At 44.6% G+C, this 26,074-nt stretch overlaps 1 protein-coding gene across 10 annotated transcripts in view; it reads right to left on the bottom strand.

Moving 5' to 3' along the window:
• Positions 1-26,074, bottom strand: part of LOC135050278 (integumentary mucin C.1-like) — a 545,228-nt gene that overhangs the window by 10,426 nt on the left and 508,728 nt on the right. For 6 of the 10 annotated variants that reach the window (XM_063956666.1, XM_063956671.1, XM_063956669.1 and 3 more), the window contains 5 exons: positions 17,730-17,876; positions 14,868-15,011; positions 12,529-12,675; positions 6,124-6,267; positions 4,844-4,987 (listed from right to left, as the gene is read on the bottom strand). In XM_063956666.1, the coding sequence (XP_063812736.1) occupies positions 4,844-4,987; positions 6,124-6,267; positions 12,529-12,675; positions 14,868-15,011; positions 17,730-17,876 (726 nt within the window). The remainder of the gene's footprint in view (positions 1-4,843; positions 4,988-6,123; positions 6,268-12,528; positions 12,676-14,867; positions 15,012-17,729; positions 17,877-26,074) is intronic. The other 4 variants (XM_063956674.1, XM_063956676.1, XM_063956670.1 and 1 more) reach the window with 3 other exon arrangements.

Here is a 26,074-nt window from a genome sequence, read left to right as displayed (position 1 = left end):
ATATACCACCTAACCGTGGTTTTTTTATACCACCTAACCGTGGCAGTCCGTCCATAATTGTATACTAGTATCCAATCCATCCATCTCCATTGTTTACCTGAGGTGCCTTTTAGTTCTGCCTATAAAATATGGAGAACAAAAAAGTTGAGGTTCCAAAATTAGGGAAAGATCAAGATCCACTTCCACCTCGTGCTGAAGCTGCTGCCACTAGTCATGGCCGAGACGATGAAATGCCAGCAACGTCGTCTGCCAAGGCCGATGCCCAATGTCATAGTACAGAGCATGTCAAATCCAAAACACCAAATATCAGAAAAAAAAGGACTCCAAAACCTAAAATAAAATTGTCGGAGGAGAAGCATAAACTTGCCAATATGCCATTTACCACACGGAGTGGCAAGGAACGGCTGAGGCCCTGGCCTATGTTCATGGCTAGTGGTTCAGCTTCACATGAGGATGGAAGCACTCAGCCTCTCGCTAGAAAACTGAAAAGACTCAAGCTGGCAAAAGCACCGCAAAGAACTGTGCGTTCTTTGAAATCCCAAATCCACAAGGAGAGTCCAATTGTGTCGTTTGCGATGCCTGACCTTCCCAACACTGGACGTGAAGAGCATGCGCCTTCCACTATTTGCATGCCCCCTGCAAGTGCTGGAAGGAGCACCCGCAGTCCAGTTCCTGATAGTCAGATTGAAGATGTCAGTGTTGAAGTACACCAGGATGAGGAGGATATGGGTGTTGCTGGCGCTGGGGAGGAAATTGACCAGGAGGATTCTGATGGTGAGGTGGTTTGTTTAAGTCAGGCACCCGGGGAGACACCTGTTGTCCGTGGGAGGAATATGGCCGTTGACATGCCAGGTGAAAATACCAAAAAAATCAGCTCTTCGGTGTGGAGGTATTTCACCAGAAATGCGGACAACAGGTGTCAAGCCGTGTGTTCCCTTTGTCAAGCTGTAATAAGTAGGGGTAAGGACGTTAACCACCTCGGAACATCCTCCCTTATACGTCACCTGCAGCGCATTCATAATAAGTCAGTGACAAGTTCAAAAACTTTGGGTGACAGCGGAAGCAGTCCACTGACCAGTAAATCCCTTCCTCTTGTAACCAAGCTCACGCAAACCACCCCACCAACTCCCTCAGTGTCAATTTCCTCCTTCCCCAGGAATGCCAATAGTCCTGCAGGCCATGTCACTGGCAAGTCTGACGAGTCCTCTCCTGCCTGGGATTCCTCCGATGCATCCTTGCGTGTAACGCCTACTGCTGCTGGCGCTGCTGTTGTTGCCGCTGGGAGTCGATGGTCATCCCAGAGGGGAAGTCGTAAGCCCACTTGTACTACTTCCAGTAAGCAATTGACTGTTCAACAGTCCTTTGCGAGGAAGATGAAATATCACAGCAGTCATCCTACTGCAAAGCGGATAACTGAGTCCTTGACAACTATGTTGGTGTTAGACGTGCGTCCGGTATCCGCCGTTAGTTCACAGGGAACTAGACAATTTATTGAGGCAGTGTGCCCCCGTTACCAAATACCATCTAGGTTCCACTTCTCTAGGCAGGCGATACAGAGAATGTACACGGACGTCAGAAAAAGACTCACCAGTGTCCTAAAAAATGCAGTTGTACCCAATGTCCACTTAACCACGGACATGTGGACAAGTGGAGCAGGGCAGGGTCAGGACTATATGACTGTGACAGCCCACTGGGTAGATGTATGGACTCCCGCCGCAAGAACAGCAGCGGCGGCACCAGTAGCAGCATCTCGCAAACGCCAACTCTTTCCTAGGCAGGCTACGCTTTGTATCACCGCTTTCCAGAATACGCACACAGCTGAAAACCTCTTACGGCAACTGAGGAAGATCATCGCGGAATGGCTTACCCCAATTGGACTCTCCTGTGGATTTGTGGCATCGGACAACGCCAGCAATATTGTGTGTGCATTAAATATGGGCAAATTCCAGCACGTCCCATGTTTTGCACATACCTTGAATTTGGTGGTGCAGAATTTTTTAAAAAACGACAGGGGCGTGCAAGAGATGCTGTCGGTGGCCAGAAAAATTGCGGGACACTTTCGGCGTACAGGCACCACGTACAGAAGACTGGAGCACCACCAAAAACTACTGAACCTGCCCTGCCATCATCTGAAGCAAGAAGTGGTAACGAGGTGGAATTCAACCCTCTATATGCTTCAGAGGTTGGAGGAGCAGCAAAAGGCCATTCAAGCCTATACAATTGAGCACGATATAGGAGATGGAATGCACCTGTCTCAAGTGCAGTGGAGAATGATTTCAACGTTGTGCAAGGTTCTGATGCCCTTTGAACTTGCCACACGTGAAGTCAGTTCAGACACTGCCAGCCTGAGTCAGGTCATTCCCCTCATCAGGCTTTTGCAGAAGAAGCTGGAGGCATTGAAGAAGGAGCTAACACGGAGCGATTCCGCTAGGCATGTGGGACTTGTGGATGCAGCCCTTAATTCGCTTAACAAGGATTCACGGGTGGTCAATCTGTTGAAATCAGAGCACTACATTTTGGCCACCGTGCTCGATCCTAGATTTAAAGCCTACCTTGGATCTCTCTTTCCGGCAGACACAGGTCTGCTGGGGTTGAAAGACCTGCTGGTGACAAAATTGTCAAGTCAAGCGGAACGCGACCTGTCAACATCTCCTCCTTCACATTCTCCCGCAACTGGGGGTGCGAGGAAAAGGCTCAGAATTCCGAGCCCACCCGCTGGCGGTGATGCAGGGCAGTCTGGAGCGACTGCTGATGCTGACATCTGGTCCGGACTGAAGGACCTGACAACGATTACGGACATGTCGTCTACTGTCACTGCATATGATTCTCTCAACATTGATAGAATGGTGGAGGATTATATGAGTGACCGCATCCAAGTAGGCACGTCACACAGTCCGTACTTATACTGGCAGGAAAAAGAGGCAATTTGGAGGCCCTTGCACAAACTGGCTTTATTCTACCTAAGTTGCCCTCCCACAAGTGTGTACTCCGAAAGAGTGTTTAGTGCCGCCGCTCACCTTGTCAGCAATCGGCGTACGAGGTTACATCCAGAAAATGTGGAGAAGATGATGTTCATTAAAATGAATTATAATCAATTCCTCCGCGGAGACATTGACCAGCAGCAATTGCCTCCACAAAGTACACAGGGAGCTGAGATGGTGGATTCCAGTGGGGACGAATTGATAATCTGTGAGGAGGGGGATGTACACGGTGATATATCGGAGGGTGAAGATGAGGTGGACATCTTGCCTCTGTAGAGCCAGTTTGTGCAAGGAGAGATTAATTGCTTCTTTTTTGGGGGGGGTCCAAACCAACCCGTCATATCAGTCACAGTCGTGTGGCAGACCCTGTCACTGAAATGATGGGTTGGTTAAAGTGTGCATGTCCTGTTTTGTTTATACAACATAAGGGTGGGTGGGAGGGCCCAAGGATAATTCCATCTTGCACCTCTTTTTTCTTTTCTTTTTCTTTGCATCATGTGCTGATTGGGGAGGGTTTTTTGGAAGGGACATCCTGCGTGACACTGCAGTGCCACTCCTAGATGGGCCCGGTGTTTGTGTCGGCCACTAGGGTCGCTAATCTTACTCACACAGCTACCTCATTGCGCCTCTTTTTTTCTTTGCGTCATGTGCTGTTTGGGGAGGGTTTTTTGGAAGGGACATCCTGCGTGACACTGCAGTGCCACTCCTAGATGGGCCCGGTGTTTGTGTCGGCCACTAGGGTCGCTTATCTTACTCACACAGCGACCTCGGTGCAAATTTTAGGACTAAAAATAATATTGTGAGGTGTGATGTGTTCAGAATAGGCTGAAAATGAGTGTAAATTATGTTTTTTGAGGTTAATAATACTTTGGGATCAAAATTACCCCCAAATTCTATGATTTAAGCTGTTTTTTAGGGTTTTTTGAAAAAAACACCCGAATCCAAAACACACCCGAATCCGACAAAAAAAATTCGGTGAGGTTTTGCCAAAACGCGGTCGAACCCAAAACACGGCCGCGGAACCGAACCCAAAACCAAAACACAAAACCCGAAAAATTTCCGGCGCTCATCTCTAATTCCAACCACAGATTATCTGACAGTTAATTGTATGGTGTATGCCCAGCTTTTACAGGTGTGAGCATCATGTAGTATTATGAGACAATAATGTGCATTAGATTCTGTATTTATGTCTCTGGTTCCCAATTAATAGTTATAAAGCATTCTTAAAAAAATATAAGAGACGTGCAGGTTTGAATTTACTCTGTTCTCAACACCAAAATTAATGTGAGCTCAGATTTATCCCGATTTCTATTATCCAGTATATCCAAAATGTGTGACATCAGATACCCAATAGAAGCCATTTTTAGAGCCAGTTAAATTCGGATAAACCCAAACCCGCACATCTCTACTAAAAATAGTGATCAAAATCAGCTCCCAATCTGTATTTACCGTGATATATTCTCATCTGGGGCTGTAAAAGTATGTGTGATTTTATTACTTGCATGTAATTAGAATGGCCTGTGCGGAAGATGTTGTTCAGTGAAGTAAAGTTCATGTAGCGTACATGACCTAGTGCTTACTTATCACAGGGCAATTTAGCTCCTTTGATCAACTTATCATTTGGGTTTAGCTGTGTTAAAATTAAAGTACATTTTTTTTTAGAAACAGTTAAACTGATCAACAGCTGATAACAGGAAAAATCCACTTAATTAAATTTTCTTATATACTGTGTGACCATGGGTAAGAATAACGGATATACAAGATAAACTCTGAGCTATGGGCTCAGTCACTGTTGGTGCACCAACAAAATCTAGTCAATAGCACTACATGCTCCCCCTCTACCACTGCACTCTATACTCTACCTGTGCTTTTTGGGTAAAAACACCATTTGACCCCAGGAACACTTGAATTAAAGCAGCAGCCTATGGAATAGCATTCCTTATTGCTTATCCCGGGAAACCCGCATTCTTCACGCTCTTTGATGTCCACACTACATTGCTGTTTATCTGGATGGAGCAGAGCACACAAGATCAGGACAAAAGGAAATATTACAATGCATGACAATTAAGTTAGGAGCTCTACTGCAAGTACTCTAACCCTTGACCGTGCAAATATATAATTGCCAAAGTTGCAAACATGTCCCAGACCAAAAAAATAAAAAAATAAAATAAAAAGTTCAGAGATTGCCCTCCGGAAAGAACCATCAGTTGGCAACTATGCATGAGTGGGCGGTGCTTGCGCTCTACATGCCCGCCCATATGTATGACATTGTAAAAGAAAGCATAACCGGTAGTTAAGCTGGGCATACACTATGGCCCTCATTCCGAGTCGTTCGCTCTGTAAATTTCATCGCATCGCAGCGATTTTCTGCTTAGTGCGCATGCGCAATGTCCGCACTGCGACTGCGCCAAGTAAATTTGCTATGAAGTTATGATTTTTACTCACGGCTTTTTCATCGCTCAGGCGATCGTAGTGTGATTGACAGGAAATGGGTGTTTCTGGGCGGAAACAGGCCGTTTTATGGGCGCGTGGGAAAAACGCTACCGTTTCCGGGAAAAACGCAGTGGCTGGAGAAACGGAGGAGTGTCTGGACGAACGCTGGGTGTGTTTGTGACGTCAAACCAGGAACGACAAGCACTGAACTGATTGCAGATGCCGAGTAAGTCTGAAGCTACTCTGAAACTGCTAAGAGGTGTGCTAATCGCAATATTGTGAATACATAGTTAGCAAGTTTAAGATGCTAAGGTACACTCCCAGTAGGCGGCAGCTTAGCGTGAGCAACTCTGCTAAAATCGCCTTGCGAGCGAACAACTTGGAATGACCTCCTATATAATTATCTGGCAGATCATCTGTCTGGATGGAATTAAAATCTGGTAATGTATCAATTAGAAGGACACTATGGGGTGTAGTCAATTAAAGTCTGATCCATTGCAACATGCATTTGTTGGAGGGGGGGGAGAGAGGGAGAGAGAGAGGGAGAGAGAGAGAGAGGGATCCAACAGAATTACGCGGATCAGTGGCTATATAATGACATTCTTATATGCTGTCTGACCATGGCTAATAAGGGATACACAAGCGAAACTTATAGCTATGGCCATAATTCATGTTTATGCCCCATCTACCACTGCACTCTCTACTCTACCTGGGCTTTTGGAGTAAAAACACCATTTATCCCCGGGAACACTTGAATTAAAGCAGCAGCCTCTGGAATAGCATTCCTTAGCATTTATCCCAGGTAATCCACAATCTTCACGCTCTTTGATGTCTGCACTACATTGCTGTTTATCTGGATGGAGCAGAGCACACATCAGACCAATAAGAAATATTACAATGCATGATCAAGTAGGGAGCTCTACTGCACGGATTCTAAAGGGGGGGGGGGGGGGAACACACGTAGAGATCAGTACTTAAAATCTAAGCAACCTGACTAGACGAGCTCAACCTAGCCAAATACATAATTGCCAACATTGCAAACGTGTCTCAGATACATAGAAAACACTACTGTTTAATAAAACTGACAAATTATATATTTCTCTGACGTCCTAGTGGATGCTGGGAACTCCGTAAGGACCATGGGGAATAGCGGGCTCCGAAGGAGGCTGGGCACTCTAGAAAGATCTTAGACTACCTGGTGTGCACTGGCTCCTCCCACTATGACCCTCCTCCAAGCCTCAGTTAGATTTCGTGCCCGGCCGAGGTTGGATGCACACTAGGGGCTCTCCTGAGCTCTTAGAAAGTTATAGTCTTAGATTTTTTATTTTCAGTGAGACCTGCTGGCAACAGGCTCACTGCAGCGAGGGACTAAGAGGAGAAGAAGCGAACCTGCCTGCTTGCAGCTAGCTTGGGCTTCTTAGGCTACTGGACACCATTAGCTCCAGAGGGACAGACCGCAGGCCCAGTCCTTGGTGTTCGGTCCCGGAGCCGCGCCGCTGCCCCCCTTACAGAGCCAGAAGCGAGAAGATGGTCTGGAAAATCTGCGGCAGAAGACATCAGTCTTCACCAAGGTAGCGCACAGCACTGCAGCTGTGCGCCATTGCTCCTCATACACACTTCACACTGCGGTCACTGAGGGTGCAGGGCGCTGGGGGGGGGGCGCCCTGAGGCAGCAATAAAAACACCTTGGCTGGCTAAAATACCTCAATATATAGCCCCAGGGGCTATATACGAGGTAAATACCCCTGCCAGAAGTCCATAAAAAGCGGGAGAATAGGCCGCGAAAAAGGGGCGGAGCCTATCTCCTCAGCACACTGGCGCCATTTTTCCCTCACAGCTCCGCTGGAAGGAAGCTCCCTGGCTCTTCCCTGCAGTTTACAGTCACAGTAAGAGGGAAAAAAGAAGGGGGGGGGGGGGGCATTAAATTTGGCTAGATATATCTATATAGTATTGAAAAGCAGCTATTAGGGACATAACTCAGTTAGTCCCTGTACATATATAGCGCTCTGGTGTGTGCTGGCATACTCTTACTCTGTCCCCCCAAAGGGCTTTTTGTGGGTCCTGTCCTCTGTTTGAGCATTCCCTGTGTGTGTGGGGTGTGTCGGTACGGCTGTGTCGACATGTTTGAGGAGGATAATGAGGTGGAGGCGGAGCAGATGCATTTAGAAGGGATGTCACCCCCTGCGGGGCAGACACCCGAGTGGATGAGCTTATGGAAAGAGATGAGTGCACGTATAGACTCCTTACATAAGAAATTTGAAGACATGCCAAATGTGGGACAGCCGGGATCTCAGCTTGTGCCTGTCCAGGCGTCTCAGGGGTTGTCAGGGGCTCTAAAACGGCCGCTACCTCAGGTTGCAGACCCAGATGTCGACACGGATACTGACACCAGTGTCGACGACGATGAGTCAAATCTAATGCCTGTCAAGGCCATTCACTGCATGATTGAGGCAATGAAAGGTGTTAAACATTTCTGATTTACATCCAGGTACCACTAAAAAGGGTATTATGTTTGGGGAGAAAAAACTACCCGTAGTTTTTCCCCCATCAGATGAATTAAATGAGGTGTGTGAAGAAGCGTGGCTTTTCCCTGATAAAAAATTGGTAATTCCTAAGAAGGTACTAATGGCGTTCCCTTTCCCGCCTGAGGATAGGTCACGTTGGGAAACACCCCCTAGGGTGGATAAAGCGCTCACACGTTTGTCAAAAAAGGTGGCACTACCGTCTCAGGATACGGCCGCCCTTAAGGAACCTGCTGATAGAAAGCAGGAGGCAGTCCTGAAGTCTGTATACACACACTCAGGCATTATACTTAGACCAGCTATTGCGTCAGCATGGATGTGCAGTGCTGCCGCTGCGTGGTCAGATAAACTGTCAGAAAATATTGACACACTAGACAGAAACACTATTCTAACAATTGACCATATAAAATATTCAGACTTATATATGACAGATGCAGAGGGAAATTTGCCGGCTGGCATCTAAAGTAAGTGCATTGTCCATCTCTGCTAGGAGAGGCTTATGGACTCGTCAGTGGACGGGAGATGCAGATTCCAAAAGGCACATGGAAGTTTTGCCGTATAAAGGGGAGGAATTATTTGGGGATGGTCTCTCCGACCTAGTTTCCACAGCAACGTCTGGGAAGTCAGCATTTTTACCCCATGTCCCCTCGCAGCCTAAGAAGGCGCCATTTTATCAGGTTCAGTCCTTTCGGACCCAGAAAAACAAGCGTGGAAAAGGAGGGTCTTTTCTGTCTAGGGGCAGAGGTAGGGGAAAAAGGCTGCAACAGACAGCAGGTTCCCAGGAACAAAAGTCCTCCCCCGCTTCCTCTTCCAAGTCCGCCGCATGACGGTGGGGCTCCCCAGGTGGAGCCAGGGACAGTGGGGGCCCGCTTCAGAAATTTCAGCGATCAGTGGGCTCGCTCACAGGTGGATCGCTGGATCCTTCAAGTAGTATCACAGGGATACATGCTGGAATTCGAGTCGGCTCCACCCCACCGGTTCCTAAAATCTGCCTTGCCGATTGCTCCCTCAGACAGGGAGGCGGTGCTAGCGGCAATTCACAAGCTGTATTCTCAGCAGGTGATAATCAAGGTACCCCTACTTCAACAAGGCCGGGGTTACTATTCCGCACTATTTGTGGTGCCGAAACCGGACAGTTCGGTGAGACCCATTTTAAATTTGAAATCCTTGAACATGTACATAAAAAAATTCAAGTTCAAGATGGAATCGCTCAGGGCAGTTATTGCAAGCCTGGACGAGGGGGATTACATGGTTTCTCTGGACATCAAGGATGCTTACCTGCATGTCCCTATTTACCATCCTCACCAGGAGTACCTCAGATTTGTGGTACAAGATTGTCATTACCAATTCCAGACGCTGCCGTTTGGACTCTCCACGGCACCAAGGATATTTACCAAGGTTATGGCGGAAATGATGATACTCCTTCGAAAAAAGGGAGTTATAATTATCCCGTACTTGGACGATCTCCTAATAAAGGCACGGTCCAAGGAACAGTTGTCGGTGGGAGTGGCACTCTCTCAGGAAGTGCTGCACCAGCAAGGCTGGATTCTGAATATCCCAAAGTCACAGCTGATGCCGACGACACGTCTAATGTTCCTGGGGATGATTCTGGACACGGTCCAGAAAAAAAGAGTTTCTCCCGGAGGAGAAAGCCAGGGAGTTGTCTTCTCTAGTCAGGGACCTCCTGAAACCGAAACAGGTATCGGTGCATCACTGTACGCGAGTCCTGGGAAAAATGGTAGCTTCTTACAAAGCAATTCCATTCGGCAGGTTCCATGCCAGAATTTTTCAATGGGACCTGTTAGACAAGTGGTCCGGATCGCATCTTCAGATGCATCGCTTGATAACCCTGTCTCCCAGAACCAGGGTGTCTCTTCTGTGGTGGCTGCAGAGTGCTCATCTCCTGGAGGGCCGCAGGTTTGGCATACAGGACTGGGTCCTGGTGACCACGGATGCCAGCCTTCGAGGCTGGGGAGCAGTCACCCGGGGAAGAAATTTCCAAGGACTATGGTCAAGTCAGGAGACTTCCCTTCACATAAATATTCTGGAACTAAGGGCCATCTACAATGCCCTCAGTCAAGCAAAATCCTTGCTTCTACACCAGCTGGTGCTGATCCAGTCAGACAACATCACGGCAGTCGCCCATGTGAATCGTCAGGGCGGCACAAGAAGCAGGATGGCAATGGCGGAAGCCACAAGGATTCTCCGATGGGCGGAAAATCATGTACCAGCACCGTCAGCAGTGTTCATTCCGGGAGTGGACAACTGGGAAGCAAACTCTCAGCAGACACGACCTCCACCCGGGAGAGTGGGGACTTCATCCAGAAGTCTTCCAAATGATTGTTCATCAGTGGGGTTGTCCACAGGTGGACATGATGGCGTCCCGTCTAAACAAAAAGCTAGACAGGTATTGCGCCAGGTCAAGGGACCCTCAAGCAATAGCTGTAGACGCTCTGGTAACGCCGTGGGTGTACCAGTCAGTGTATGTGTTTCCTCCGCTGCCTCTCATACCAAAGGTATTGAGAATAATAAGAAGACGAAGGGTAAACACAATTCTCGTGGTTCTGGATTGGCCAAGAAGAACATGGTACCCGGAACTTCAAGAGATGATCTCAGAGGACCCGTGGCCTCTACCACTAAGACAAGACCTGCTCCAGCAGGGGCCCTGTCTGTTCCAAGACTTACCGCGGTTGCATTTGACGGCATGGCAGTTGAACGCCGGATCCTGAAGGAAAAGGGTATTCCGGAGTCATTCCTACTCTTATTAAAGCCAGGAAAGAGGTTACAGCAAATCATTATCACCGCATATGGCGGAAGTATGTTGCATGGTGTGAGGCCGAAAAGGCCCCAACAGAGGAATTTCAACTAGGTCGATTTCTGCATTTCCTGCAAGCAGGAGTGAATATGGGCCTAAAACTAGGCTCCATTAAGGTACAGATCTCGGCTCTGTCGATTTTCTTTCAAAAAGAACTAGCTTCAGTACCTGAAGTTCAGACATTTGTAAAAGGAGTGCTGCATATTCAGCCCCCGTTTGTGCCCCCGGTGGCACCTTGGGATCTCAATGTGGTGTTGAGTTTCTTAAAATCACATTGGTTTGAACCACTAAAAACCGTGGATCTGAAATATCTCACGTGGAAGGTGGTCATGTTATTGGCCTTGGCTTCTGCCAGGCGTGTATCAGAATTGGCGGCTTTGTCTTGTAAAGGCCCTTATCTGATTTTCCATATGGATAGGGCAGAATTGAGGACTCGTCCCCAGTTTCTTCCTAAGGTGGTGTCAGCGTTTCACCTGAACCAACCTATTGTGGTGCCTGCGGCTACTAAAGACTTGGAGGACTCCAAGTTGTTAGACGTGGTCAGGGCCCTGAAAATATATGTCTCCAGGACGGCTAGAGTCAGAAAATCTGACTCGCTGTTTATCCTATATGCACCCAACAAGTTGGGTTCTCCTGCTTCTAAGCAGACTATTGCTCGTTGGATTTCCAGTACAATTCAACTTGCGCATTCTGTGGCAGGCCTGCCACAGCCAAAATCTGTCAATGCCCATTCCACAAGGAAGGTGGGCTCATCTTGGGCGGCTGCCCGAGGGGTCTCGGCTTTACAACTTTGCCGAGCTGCTACTTGGTCAGGAGCAAACAAGTTTGCAAAATTCTATAAATTTGATACCCTGGCTGAGGAGGACCTGGAGTTCTCTCATTCGGTGCTGCAGAGTCATCCGCACTCTCCCGCCCGTTTGGGAGCTTTGGTATAATCCCCATGGTCCTTACGGAGTTCCCAGCATCCACTAGGACGTCAGAGAAAATAAGATTTTACTCACCGGTAATTCTATTTCTCGTAGTCCGTAGTGGATGGTGGGCGCCCATCCCAAGTGCGGTTTATCTGCAATACTTGTACATAGTTATTGTTAACTAAATCGGGTTATTGTTGAGCCATCTGTTGAGAGGCTCAGTTGTTTCATACTGTTAACTGGGTATATTATCACAAGTTGTACGGTGTAATTGGTGTGACTGGTATGAGTCTTACCCGGGATTCAAAATCCTTCCATATTGTGTACGCTCGTCCGGGCACAGTACCTAACTGAGGCTTGGAGGAGGGTCATAGTGGGAGGAGCCAGTGCACACCAGGTAGTCTAAGATCTTTCTAGAGTGCCCAGCCTCCTTCGGAGCCCGCTATTCCCCATGGTCCTTACGGAGTTCCCAGCATCCACTACGGACTACGAGAAATAGAATTACCGGTGAGTAAATTCTTATTTTTCACATACACAGGATTCAAACCTATAACCCGTTGAATTCTAATCAAACACCCTACTCATTGAGCCATTTGCATAATCTGCTAATATCTTGGAGCAAATGGCAATCAACTACTTACTCCTAAAGTAAAAAAAACGTACAATAAAGGTAGTTCAGATAAATTGGCTAAATTAAACAACTTTATCTGAATTACCATTTGTGTTTTTTTCCAGTGTTTGGGAGCAAATGGTTTTGGTTTCAACTAGAAAAGATTGGACAGACTGTAATCCAAGTGTGTATCCAGTTTAAGAGGTGTGAGCATCAACTATAATGACTTGTGAGTAATTATGCAGCAGCTCCATACCTTGTGACTTGGAGAAGAAACACCAGTTAACCCCAGGAATACTGGAGTCAAAGCAACAATTCCTCTTCTTACATTCCGCAGCACTTATTGTGGGGAAGCCACAATTCCTTCTGTTGTATGGTTCTACGTTACATTGGTTGTCACTTCCTGTTGATGCAGCAAGGAAACATCCAGAAGTTACAGCAGCTTAAGGTTTTTTTTTAAATAAAATGTGGCAATTTAGCTCCATTGGTCAACTGATAATTTGGGTTCAGCCGTGTTAAAAGGACAGTATTTTTTTTTTTTTTTAAGCAGCTTGGTAGGCCAGTGGGGACTTCAGGGGAGGTGATCGCTTGTTTAGGAAAGCAGACCAGTGCCAGGAGATTTAAAATGCAGCACATAGGGGTCACTGCGTTCCTGTGTCCATTTCGGACACTCCCCTGCTGCTCTTTTTCCCGGCCCAGATGTTCTCTCTCTGGGTAGATAACACTCAGAAGCACTGATCCTGGGACATTTGGAAGGATGTTCCCTTCACCCTAAATGGCCTGGGACATCATTCATGCCACTGGCTCCTCACTATACTGTATGCCCCAGTTATCCCTCCCCACCTATGTTCTGTCCCTTCACCCCTGTGCCACTGCATCTTTTACAATCTATCTTTCTGCTCTCTCTCCACCTGTCTCTGCCCACTACACCATGTGGGCTTTGACCAGCCTCTACACCTGTATCTATATGCCCACTCCACCTGTGCTTCTGCCCCCTCTCCAACCTGTATCTCTACCCCCTCATCACCTGTGTCTACCCCCTTCTCTCTACCTGTACTTCCACCTCCCTCTTCACTTGTCTCTGCTACCTTCACTACCTGTTTCCACCCCTCTTGCCACCTGTGACTTCCTACCTGTGCCCCCTTTCCCCTCGCGCCTCACCTGTATCTGTCCTCTTTCCATCTGTACAGCTGACCCCTTCCACCTCTATCTCCTGCCCCACCTGTATCTCTATCTTCCTCTCCACCTGTTCCTCTGCCTTTTCTCCATCTATGCTTCCGCTTCCCTCTCCAAATGTACCTGTTGCTCCCTTCACCGCTAGGGCTTGCGGTCCCTTTCTCCACCTGCATCTCTCACCCACTGAAAAGAGGTTATTTCAGCAGCAGTTTCATCATGGAGACAGAGTGCCTGACATGAGTCATGTAGGTATTGTTCATTCACCTGCCACTTGCTAGCTTCAGCGTCTAGCTACTTTGCACATAAGTAGCTTGGCAGTGCTTCATCTTCCCATGCATCATCACGCTCCGCTCTGTCCTCCCCTTCTCTGCCTGCAGAGTCTTCTGTGAGAGGACATTTCTCCCAGCCTACCCACAGTGCCCTGCGCAGTGAAGCGCAGCAGCATTTTGGAGGTAGAGGAGGATACTAAGCCAGATCCACAGTCACTGGCAGGCAGAGTCACTGAAAGACAGGCTGCAGAAACAGGATTCAAGTTTCTCAGAGAGGTCCACCATCCAGCAGCAAGGTAGGTCAGCAATGCCCAGCCCCCAGCAGCAACAGGTGCAGCAGTATTGTAAATGCATGCTGTGCATCATGGGAGATGTCATGCCAAGGCAACTCACTTCCTGTTTGTCTCCTGTTACTGCCACTGTGTGTCTGGCTCATGCTGAGTAAAGACCTGTATTACATTCATGCTGCAAGTAATAGTAGTAGTGATGTAGGGTGGAGAGTTAGTTCAGGTATACTGTATACAGTAGTGCACATACGAGATTTGAGCAGGTAACAGTAATGTAGTGTTGGGAAGTAATTTGGGGAGGTATAGTGCAGAGATGAAGTGTCAGGAGGTAGTGTAGTGATAGTGTAGGGCTGTAGTGCAAGATAACATGTGTTGTACAATATGAGGGTATACCCTGAGAATTGTGGTAACTGGATTTGCAGGGACAGAACTTTCTCACAAGTTTTCCCTGTATACGATAATGGATACATACTTGTGATAAATTAAAAATCAGTCAAATTTATTACATCCCATCCACATCTTGGATGAAGATTGTGATAAATATGCCCTGTAGTGTGGAGATGTAGTGTAGTAGTGATTTAGTGGAGAGAAAGTGAAGTGATGTAGTATGCCACCACACACCCCTGCCAACAATGGAAGACATTCTCTATAGTGATCACACCCACTGTGTGACACACATTAGGCCCATTATAAATTTCAGCTCCAGGCCCACATGGACATTAATCTGGCACTGGCCATGGCTAAGAAGAAGATACACACAAGATAACCTCTTGGAGCTATGGTACTAATCCATGTTTGTGCACCATCAAACTCAATCAATAGCATTACATGCTCCCACTCTACCACTGCACTCTATACTCTACCTGTGCTTTTGGGGTAAAAACACCATTTACCCCCAGGAACATTTGAATTAAAGCAGCAGCCTCTGGAATAGCATTCCTTAGCGCTTATCCCGGGAAACCCGCAATCTTCACGCTCTGTGATGTCCACACTACATTGCTGTTTATCTGGATGGAGCAGAGCACACATCAGGACAATAGGAAATATTACAATGCATGACAAGAAAGTTGGGAGCATTACTGCAAGTACTCTTGTGATAGCTGGGCATCACCGGGTCCATCAGTGATTTTAAAAGCATTTAACGCCAGGCCGTCTCATCACACAAGCAAGCAGTTTATTCAGAGTTTACACAGGATTATCACGACAAAAACATTTGATTTCTTGTTCTCTCTTCAGTGTAATATTCATATGGGTTACATTTACTTTAATTTGCTTCACTGGCAATAACCGCATTAACAATGATGTGACCATATTACAGTACAGTACATACCAGCTTAGTCTCTGGGAATCAGTAGTGCGGCGTCAGCAAACATTCATTTTGGTGTGCTCTCCCCTATTTGCTAGTTGCTCTATCTAAACGGGATCTCTTATGGACACGTTACTGGGGGCCTTCTGCCAAATGTGGTTTCTGACCACTCACCCAGATAGTCCTCCCGAAGACTCCTGCTTCTTGGGTACCCCTGAAGGTAAGGATCCACTTAGTTCCTGGTTCCTTCCACTGTACTCTGTATACTGTGGTACTCATTCTGCCCTCTCCATCTCTCACTGAAGCTGCTGGCTCTCCTGTTAAACTGCAAATATGGGCTCTCCCTCTCTTCATAGCAACACCCACATGCTGCTCTTCTCTCCATAATGCCAGGGACTGGGGAGTACCATGTTTGTTCCACAGTCCCCAGACTGCATTTCTCCTGGTCACTTAGCCTGTGTCTCAGTCCTCAGCTCACACAGAATTCTAGACTTTTTTTTCCTTGTCCTATAAACCCCCTACACTTCCCGTCATAACCCCATACATGTGGCAGGGTCTGCTAGAACTGGTTTTGGGGCCATAAACTCCCCCACTCACTGATAAAAATCAAATAGTTTTTGGAACTTTCCAATACAGTATCTCTTGTTTCCTAACATTCCAGTATGCCACACTAACCCCTGACAGTGCCAAATCTATAGGGCCTAATTCAGATCTGATCGCAGCAGCAAATTTGTCAGCTAATGGGCAAAACCATGTGCACTGCAGGAGAGACAGATACAACATGTACAGAGAGAATTAGACGTGGGTGGGGTGTGTTCAAACAAATCTAAAATTGCAGTGTAAAAATAAAGCAGCCAGTATTTATCCTGCATAGAAACAATATAACCCACCCAAACCTAACTCTGCAAATGTTATATCTGCCCCCCCCTGCAGTGCACATGGTTTTGCACATCAACTAACAAATTTGTTGCTGCGATCAGATCTGAATTACCCTCATAATTGGCAACATAGCAAACATGTCCCAGATACATAGAAAACACTGATAATGTGACATTTTCTCATGTAAATACTTCTTTTCTATATATCTTACCACGGAGAATAAGATACACTAAGAATTGCGCTCCATATTCAGAAAAATGTTGAGTTGGGATGCAGTGAAGATGCCAGCTGTTGGGAATTCTGCAGTCGGGTTACTGGCTGCTGGCAATCCATTTGTAGGTATAGCAGGTGGGTTAGGCTTAGGGATAGCCTGTGGGAAGGTGGGGTTAGTCACCCCCTGTGGGAGGTTAGGTTTTAAGCACAATGGGGGGGGGGGGGGGGATGGTTAGGAAGGATTAGGCTGCGTTGAAGATAGCGTTAGGTTTAGGCACCACTGATGGGATGTTAGCGTCAGGCAGTAAGTGGGAAGGTTAGGCTGCATAAAGGGATGGTTAGTGTGTAGGGAGAGAAGGGAACACTCAGGATCTACACTATCAGGATACCAGCAATGGTATTCTGACTGCTGGCATCCCATCAGCTGGTATGCATGTATGTTTTACTTTATAACTGAGATTACCCCCTGGAACTTTACATAACTTGGCAACTATGCATGAGTGGGCGGTGCTTCCTCTGTCCACCCATTTGTGTGACATCATACAAGAAAGAGCATTACTGACAGTTATCCTGGGCATACACTATACAATTATCTGGCAGGCTATCTATTCAATCTGGATGGTTGTGATGAAAATCTGGTAGTGTATAGGAGCGAATGTCAATCATCTGCTCCCAAACGCTAGAAAATGGACATAATTATACAATCACACTGGTTAAACCCAAATTTAAACTAGTTTTAGTGACCATTTTCCAGTGTTTAGGTGTAAATGTTTGATTGTCATTTGCTCTCAGATACCAGATTTCCATTCCAACCAGCCAGTGTCAGACAGATGGTCTGCCAGATAATTATATAGTGCACACCCAGCTTTACTGATGGATCTATGTACCTGGGAGGCTTCATCACCCATGTACCTCATGACTGAAAACGACAAGAATTTATTATGTTACTATTTAAGTTGGATACACTAATACTTTCTGTCCAATCTGGCTGTTTGGAACAAAAATCCGTCATTTGTTCCCAGATATTAGCAATCAACTATTTGCACCTAAAGTCCATAAAACATACCATAAAAAGGTAGTTTGAATAAATTGCCTAAATGAAACAGATTTAGCCAATTTATCTGAATGACCATTTTTGGTATGTTTTCCAGTGTTTGGGAGCAAATGTCAATAGTCATTTACTCCCATATATAACCAGATTTTTGTTTCAACTAGAAAAGATTCAACAAATAATCTATGTATGTAGGGCACTTGTGTGTATCCAGTTTAAGAGGCATGAAAGTCATAACTATAAGAGCTTGTGAGTAACTATTCAGCAGCTACATACCTTGCGACTTGGAGATGAAACACCAGTTAATCCCAGGAATGCTGGAGTTGAAGCAACAATTCCTCTTCTTACATTCCGCAGCACTTACTGTGGGGTAGCCGCAATCCCTTCTGCTGTACGGTTCCACATTACATTGTTTGTCACTTGCTGTTGATGCAATAAGGAAACATCCAGAAGTTACAGAAGCTGAAGGTTTCTTTTTTTTAAAAAAAAGGCAATTTAGCTATAGTAGATCACAGGGCAATTTAGCTCCTTTGGGTCAACTGATCATTTGGGTTCAGCTGTGTTAAAATCAAAGTATAATTTATTAGGAACAGTTAATCAGTTGCAAAAACACCGACGATCATGGGTCATCAGCACTGCATATAGAAAATGATGTCCCTAGCAAAAAGGGGAGGAATACTTATCTTAATTGCATGTATAGTGGTTGTATCTTTGCCATAGAGTATATTGAAGGGCTGTGCTGGACCAATGTGACGATTGCTCTCCTTTCTGTGCAGGTAATCTACACTCATCATTTGGATGTTGGTTCTGCTTAGAATATACATGCTGCAGTGATATTTTTATTATATTAGGTAATTTACACTATAATTTTTATATCATAAGCTACATTGTATTCTAGGATGATACTTTATTTAAACTTTGAAATAGTTGGTTAACTCCTATCTCAGCGTTTGTTTTAGTTGAGTTTTAAGGCATGCTCCGTAACTGGGGGTGGGGTGTTAGGCCTTGATTGCAATCATCAGACACACATGGATACTTACCATTCATAAGGAAACATGCTAGGCTGTCTTAGAAGGGTTGTTTGAAAAGGGTTAAGAAAATACTACAATATAGACTTACCCAAGACGAAAACATGGAAACATCCAACCAACATTGCAACAAAACAACCACCCTTCCTTTCATCCTCAATCAAAATCTGTGCATTTAAGCGTATGTATATATCTTTCCAACTATAATCCTCATGACCACAAACAGAAAGCAACCAATTTTGTATAAAACCAGTTACATTGTGATTTGCATGTGACTGTACATACCTGTTTGTCATTTTGTTCCCTTATGCTCAGTTAACACAGTGGACCAACACCAGTAAAATCGGCACCTGAACTTAATGCTAACAAGTAAAACCTTACTCTCAGCCTAGATAACCCTGGTTTAATATCAAACAAACTATGTACCACAAATTGATTTTCACCATTGCTCTTCATGGAATATTCATAAAGGCCATTGCATCATTCAGTCTCCAAGCAATCCACCCCTCTGTACGTGTTGTCGCCTCAATTATTCACCCCTCTTATTAACACTCATGTACTTTACTTCCCTATGATCATTGACAAAATCTACAACCTCTCACCATATAAAAACGAAAAAAAAAAACACCAAACCTCTGACACGCACATGTGTCTTTTCTGCTTCTGATAGCTGGTGAAATGTCACCAAATCCAGGACCCAACCTCTTTCATCACTCACATTCACAGCAACATGGAAAATGTGATGTTTGAGGTTAGCTGGATTTCTATTACCCTCCAGATCACAAAAATGTGCCTTATGGAATGCACACTCACAAATTAACAACCATATAGCAAGCAACTGCAATCTGCTGGCTATAACAAACCTGGCTCACACAATCAGACACAGCCTCCCCTGCAGCACTGTCACATGGTGGTCTCCACTTTACACACATCTCCAGGCCTGGTAACCATAAAGGAGGAGGAGTTGGACTATTTTCCCAACCTTTCACATACTGTTCTACCACAGATTCAATTACTCACATTTACATAATTTGAAGTACATTCCATCAGGGGTTACTCCTTTCTCTGTGTGTTGCAGCTATTAAAATTGCCCACCTGGGCATCCCAAACAATTTCTGAAAGATTTGTCTGCCTGGATCCCTCATTTCCTATCCTCTGACATCTCCACCATCATCATGGTCGATTTCAATATTGCTATTGATTGTCCAAAATCTGCTTCTCATGCCTCCAAACTACTCTCTAAACTCCTCTCTCAATGGACTGACTCCTCTACTCATTGGGAGGGCCATTGCCCTGATCTAGTATTCAGACTATGCTACATTTCTGAACTCACTAAAACCTTTCCCCCTCTCAGATCACAACCTTATCACATGCATGCTCTCCCTCATTAATTCAAACTCTGTTGAAGAGCTCCAATCCTCCTCAAACACAATTAACAGATAATCTTCAAGAACTTTCCAACTCATTCCAAAAACTGCTTTCACCACCTCTCTTGAGATGGCTGAATCACACCTGAATGAGACTCTAGAACTAGCCCTTGATGAATTGGCTCCAGCTACCCATCACACTCCACATAGACCTAGATGTCAACCTTTCCACTCTAAATTAACAAGACAACTATAAAACTCACATGTAAACTTGAGTCAGTGGCGTAAATCTCATATTTCAAGCGACACCACATGTAAGACTGTCTACCAATCTTATAGAAATGCCTGGACACTGCCAAACAATCTACCTCCTCTTTGCTACCTCTTTCAGTTGGAGTACCGCAAGGCTGTGTGTCTTGGGTCCTCTACTTTTCTCTATCTATACCTCATCTCTTGGTAAACTAATCAGCTCTTTTGGATTTCATCATCATCTGTACGCAGAGGATATTCAAATCTACCTATCCTTCCCTGACTTGTCCCTATCTGTACTGGGCTGTGTCACTGAATGCCTGCCATTTCATCTTGGATGATCTCGCCACCTCAAACTTAATATTTAAAAGACAGTTAATTATATTTCCACCGACCTATAGGTACCAACCTGATCTCTATCACTGTTGAAAACTCAAAAATCTACCCAATGCCACAAGCTTGCTGCCTAGGTGTCATCCTTGACTCTGATCTGTCCTTTGTTCCCCACGTTCAATCTGTCTCATAATCATGTTACATGCATCTAAAAAAAACTTCCAAAATATGACCATACCTTACACAAGACACTGCTAAAACTCTAATCCATGCTCATTATCTCCCGCATTGCTTATTGCAATAGTCTAACACAGGCATGTCCAAACTGGCCCTCCAGCTGTTGTGAAACTACATATCCCAGCATGCCCTGACAGTTTTGCTGTCAGAGAATGCTAAAGCTGTGTCAGGGCATGCTGGGATGTGTAGTTTAACAGCTGGAAGGCTGCAGTTTGGACATGCCTGGTCTAACTGGTCTTCCCAAAATGAGACGCACCACTACAAACCATTCTGAATGCAGCTGTGTGGCTAATCTTCCTTGCTAGACATTCATTGTCTGCAGATCCACTCTGCCAGTCCCTCCATTGGTTACCTGTATTCTACCATATTTGCTATAAAAACACACACACACGGCCGTTAACCAAACTACACTAACATATATCACTTTCTCAAAATCTCTCCCAACCCGACCTCTTCACAAGATCTGCGTCTCTTATCCACACATTACTCGCTCCCACTCACGATTGCAGGACTTTCTTCAGGCTGCACCAACTCTGTGGAATGACCTACCACGTACAATAAGACTCCTCTAGTCTCCAAACCTTCAAGCGTCCCCTGAAAACTTACCTCTTCAGGCAAGTGCATCAGATTCCAGAACCACCCACATAACTTTCATAAACCTTCCTATCAAATTGCATACACTCTGCAGAGACCACACATATCCTCACATGTCTTCTCATCCTTCCTCTCGACCCAGGTTCATCATTGCTGTATAACCATATACAGCCCACCAAGAACCTTTGCAATCTGGTGGACAACTATGCAATAGATAGCACCTATCCTTGTGTATCCATGCCCATTTCCCTATAGATTGTAAGCTTGCGAGCAGGACCTTAATACCTCTATGACTTCGTTATATCATTTTTATTTCCATTTGTAAAGCGCAACGGAATTTGCTGCGCTATACAAGAAACTGTTAATAAAAAATAAAACGTAAACACTAGACACCTTACAGAAAAAAAGGGGAAACTAGAAGTCCTTGCAGCAAGCAAATATAATGATATTATAGGAGTGACTGAAAATTGGTTGGACGAATCTCATGATTGGACAGTCAATCTGGAAGGTTGTATGCTGTTCATGAGAGATTAAACAAATTGGGTGGAGGGGTATGTCTTTACGTAAAGAAGTTTTTAAAACCTTACATACAAGATATTTACGAGGGGACTAAATACTGTTGAGATGTTATGGATAGAAACTGCATGTGAGGGAAAGGAAAACAAAAATAAAATAAGTAGTATTAGGCTACAAGCCACCTGGTATTAATGTGTCTGATGAAGATTGGTTACTGAAACAAATTAAACAAGCATCTGGATTAGGAGACCTAATAGTGATGGGAGATTAACTATCTGGAGAATTGGACAGATGATTCAGGTGATACTGCTAGTGGCAATAGGTTTTTAAAAACACTAAGTGATAACTACTTACTTCAACTAATCGAGGAACCAACTAGGTACAATGCAATTTTTAGACCTGGCATTAACAATGGGGAATGGATATCAAATATAGTAGGGAGCACATGGGAAACAGCAACCATAATATGGTCACATTCAATATCAGTTTTTATAAGTAGTCCTGTATAGGCTCAACTAGGACTCAACTTTAGCAAAGCCAACTTTGGCATGTTGAGGGATGCTCTAAGGGACATTGAATGGAAAGTTTCATAGAAAAAAAAAAACCTACAGGAAAATGGAGGTATTAAAAATGCTGCTTGATAATTATACTCGTAAATTTATTCCCATGGGCAGCAAACAAAGGACTAATTAAAAATCAATGTGGCTTAACAAAAAGATTAAGGAACTAGTGGGCAAAAAGATGCGAGCATTCCAAAAAATGTAAGTCAGACGGGAAAGTGGAGTCATCCCAATACTATAAAGGATTGTAACAATCTGCAAAAAAAAAAAAAAAATTAAAAAAAAAAATGAGCGGCTAAAATAGAAACTGAAAAGCTAGTAGCAAAAAGGAAAGTAAATCAGCCCCCCCCCCAAAAAAGTTTAAATGCATCAACAGCAAAAGACTAATGAAGGAGTGTATAGGCCCTTTAAAGAGACAAGTTGGGTGTCTTAGTCAAAGATAATGACATAGCGGGAAAATTAAATGAGTTTCTCATCTGTATTCACATGAGGGGACTAGATGGCGGGATTGACACACAACCCCAGCAATGATACTGTCCCACTGCTAAGTGCTTATTTAAGAGAGGAAGTAGTCTATGACAGATTAAAAATAAATAAAAAATAAAAATAAATAAAAAGTCACCTGGTCCCAACTGAATTCACCCTAGGGTTCTCATGGAACTACACTCCAAACTAGCAAGACCACTATTTTTGATCTTCAATGACTTGTTTACATTAGACATGGTTCCCAAAGACCGGCATATAGTAGTAGTAGTGCAGATATTCAAGAAGGGAAGTAAAGCTGAACCAGGTAACTATAGACCAGTTAGTCTTACATCTATAGTGGGGAAATTACTGGAAGGTATTTTAAGGGATAGTATACATTATTTCCTTGAAGCCAATAAGGTTATTAGGAACCAACATGGATTTGTGAGGGCTAGATCATGTCAAACATATTAGTCTTTTATGAACTCGTTAGTGCAAACCTATACTAGGGTAAGGAGGTGGATGTAATCTTTAGCCTTTGCTAAAATTTTGACACAGCACCGCACATGTGACTTATCTAGAAGTTAGAAGAACTGAGGCTAGGGAGAATAATATGCACTTGGTTTAGAAATTTGTTAAATAGGGACCACCGAGTTGTGGTAAACTGAACTTTTTCAAATTGGACTGAAGTACAAAGTGGAGTGCCAGAAGGGTCTGTACTTGGACCACTATTGTTAAACATTTTCATAAATGATCTAGCAGTAGATCTAGAGAGCATGGTGTCCATTATTGCAGACGATACCAAACTGTAAGGTTATAAATTCAGAAGGAGATGCAGAGTCTCTTCAGAATGACTTCTTTAAACTGGAAGCCTGGGCAGCAAAATGGAGAATAAGGTTCAATAGAGACAAGTGTAAGGTAATGCACTTTGGTAGCAAGAACAAAAATACCACCTACACACTAAATGGGGTAAAATAAGGGCATTCTGTACTGGAAAAAGACTTAGGCGTTCACATAGATAAACTTACCAGCAGTACCCAAAGTAGGATTGCAGCTAAGAAGGCAAACAAGGTATTAGCATGCATTAAGCGGGGAACTGATGCAAGTGATCAGAGTGTTATACAGGGGTTAATGTGAGCCGGAACTGCGTTCCGTCAGTTCCACTTGGAGACGGAACGCAGTTCCACATCATATAACCCAATGTGTCCCCAGCGCTGCACAGGGAGATGACGGGTGCCCATCTCCCTCTCTACAGAGCTCCTGCTTCCGGGTGTACCAAGCTCCGGCGCAGTCACTGTGCAGCGTGCGCTATGGGAGAGACGTCAGTCATGACGTCTCTCTCATAATGCTGAGGAGTGGACACCAAGAGAGAAGAAGGACTGCAGCAGTCTGGAAGCAGGAGCGGGGCTTGGTGAGTATGATATGTTTTTTGTTTTCTTCCTTAGTGCAGCGGCACATCTACTGGGGGCCATCTACAAGGGACATTACTGTGTGGCTAAACTACTGTAGGCATAACTACAGGGGATAAACTACAAGGGGTTATTACTACTGGTGGTTAAAACTACAAGCAGGCAAACTGGGGGCATTACCACTGAAGGCTAAGCTACATGAGGGCTAAACTACTGGGTGCATTACCACTGGGAAGCTAAACTGAAGGGAGGGAGTAAGCTACTGGGGTCATAACTGCAGGGGCATACCTACAAGGGCTAAACTACAGGGGGCATTACTACAGGCAACATTACTACTGGGGGGCAATACTACACACGGACATAACCATTAAGGTAATTACTACTGGGGGCCCTACTAATGAGGGCATTGCCTAAGGGCACCACTACTATGGGGTCTATATAAGGGGCACTACCAGTACAGTAGACCATGCATAATGAGCACTACTGTGGGCATTGTTTAAGAAGCGCTACTATGGTGGGCATTGTGTATTACGGGGTGCTACTACTGTGGCCATTACTACTATTGTATGACCAAGCCCCCACACCTCTTTTTGCAGTACGCACAATACCTTTATTACTTGGGGGTCGTGAGGAGGGGCCATTATATAAATCACTAGTAAGGCCACATCTTGAATACCGTGCACAATATCCTGGAACTAGAAAAGGTTCAGAGGCAGGCGGACAAACTGATCAAGGGCATGGAGATGCTGGAATACGAGGAAAGGCTTGCTAGGCATGGCATGTTTACATTGAAAATAAATGAGTAGATTAAGAGGGGACATGATTAACATTTACAAATATATAAGGGACAATACATGGAGCTTATGGAGGATCTGTTTTTGATAAGATCGACATAAAGGACACATGGACACCCGCTCAGGTTAGAGGAGAGGAGATTTTGCGCAGAGGCGAAAAGGTTTCTTCACAGTAAGGACCATGTGTTTGGATTTTCCTGCCTGAGAGAGTAGTAAAGGTGGAATACTTTTAAAAATGGGCTAGATAAATTCCTAATGGATAAGGATATACAGGGTTATGGTGGGTAGATCACGCACTATAGTAAAAAAAAAAAAAAAAGGAAAAGAAAAAAAAAACCCCACACACGGTAGTCATCCACAATAGATAAAATTAGTCCTAAAAATAACCATGTAGGAGACCACAAATAGGTTTACCTCGATGGACAAATTGTCTTTTTTCAACCTCAGAAACTATGTTACTATGTACGTTACAAACTTTGAATGGCTGATAACCGGAAGTTTCCACTTAAAACAATGACATTTTCTTACTGTCTGACCACAGCTAAGAATAAAGGAATTCTATTGTATACAAAATAAGGGCAGAGCAGTTTTACCGATTGGGTCAGCAAGGTGAAAATATAAAATACATTAACAGTGTAGTATCAGTTTCTATTATCTAATTTCGAATCTTTGAGATCCTATAGAACTAAATTCTGATCTCATTAAGAAAACTAATAGCAGCTCCCCGCAGAGCATTTCATTCAGCATGCATTTTGTAATGTATCAATGCTAACCACGTTTTCCAAAATTGAGGTCTACATTGGGTCAGAGCATACGTAAATACAAAGTTGCATCAATGTTTACCAAAAAGTGATCGTATCCTCCAAGTCAGAGAACAAGGATGAATGGAAAAGTTAGGTTCGATTTCCTCTAATGAACACTTCGTGTAATAACAATTCTAAGGAAAAATTACTTGATATATCCTTCAGCTATCCAGACACAATTCTAGTGCAACCTTGTAGTCAAGTCAGAAATTAGAGAAATGCAGTAGCTATTATGTAGGAATCATTTTTCATTGCATCCTTGGACT

This window comes from Pseudophryne corroboree, chromosome 2 (genome assembly GCF_028390025.1).
Source record: "Pseudophryne corroboree isolate aPseCor3 chromosome 2, aPseCor3.hap2, whole genome shotgun sequence".
NCBI classification, from domain to species: domain Eukaryota; kingdom Metazoa; phylum Chordata; class Amphibia; order Anura; family Myobatrachidae; genus Pseudophryne; species Pseudophryne corroboree.
Note: the sequence above shows the minus strand (reverse complement) of the source record. Positions and strands in the feature narration are given on the sequence as shown.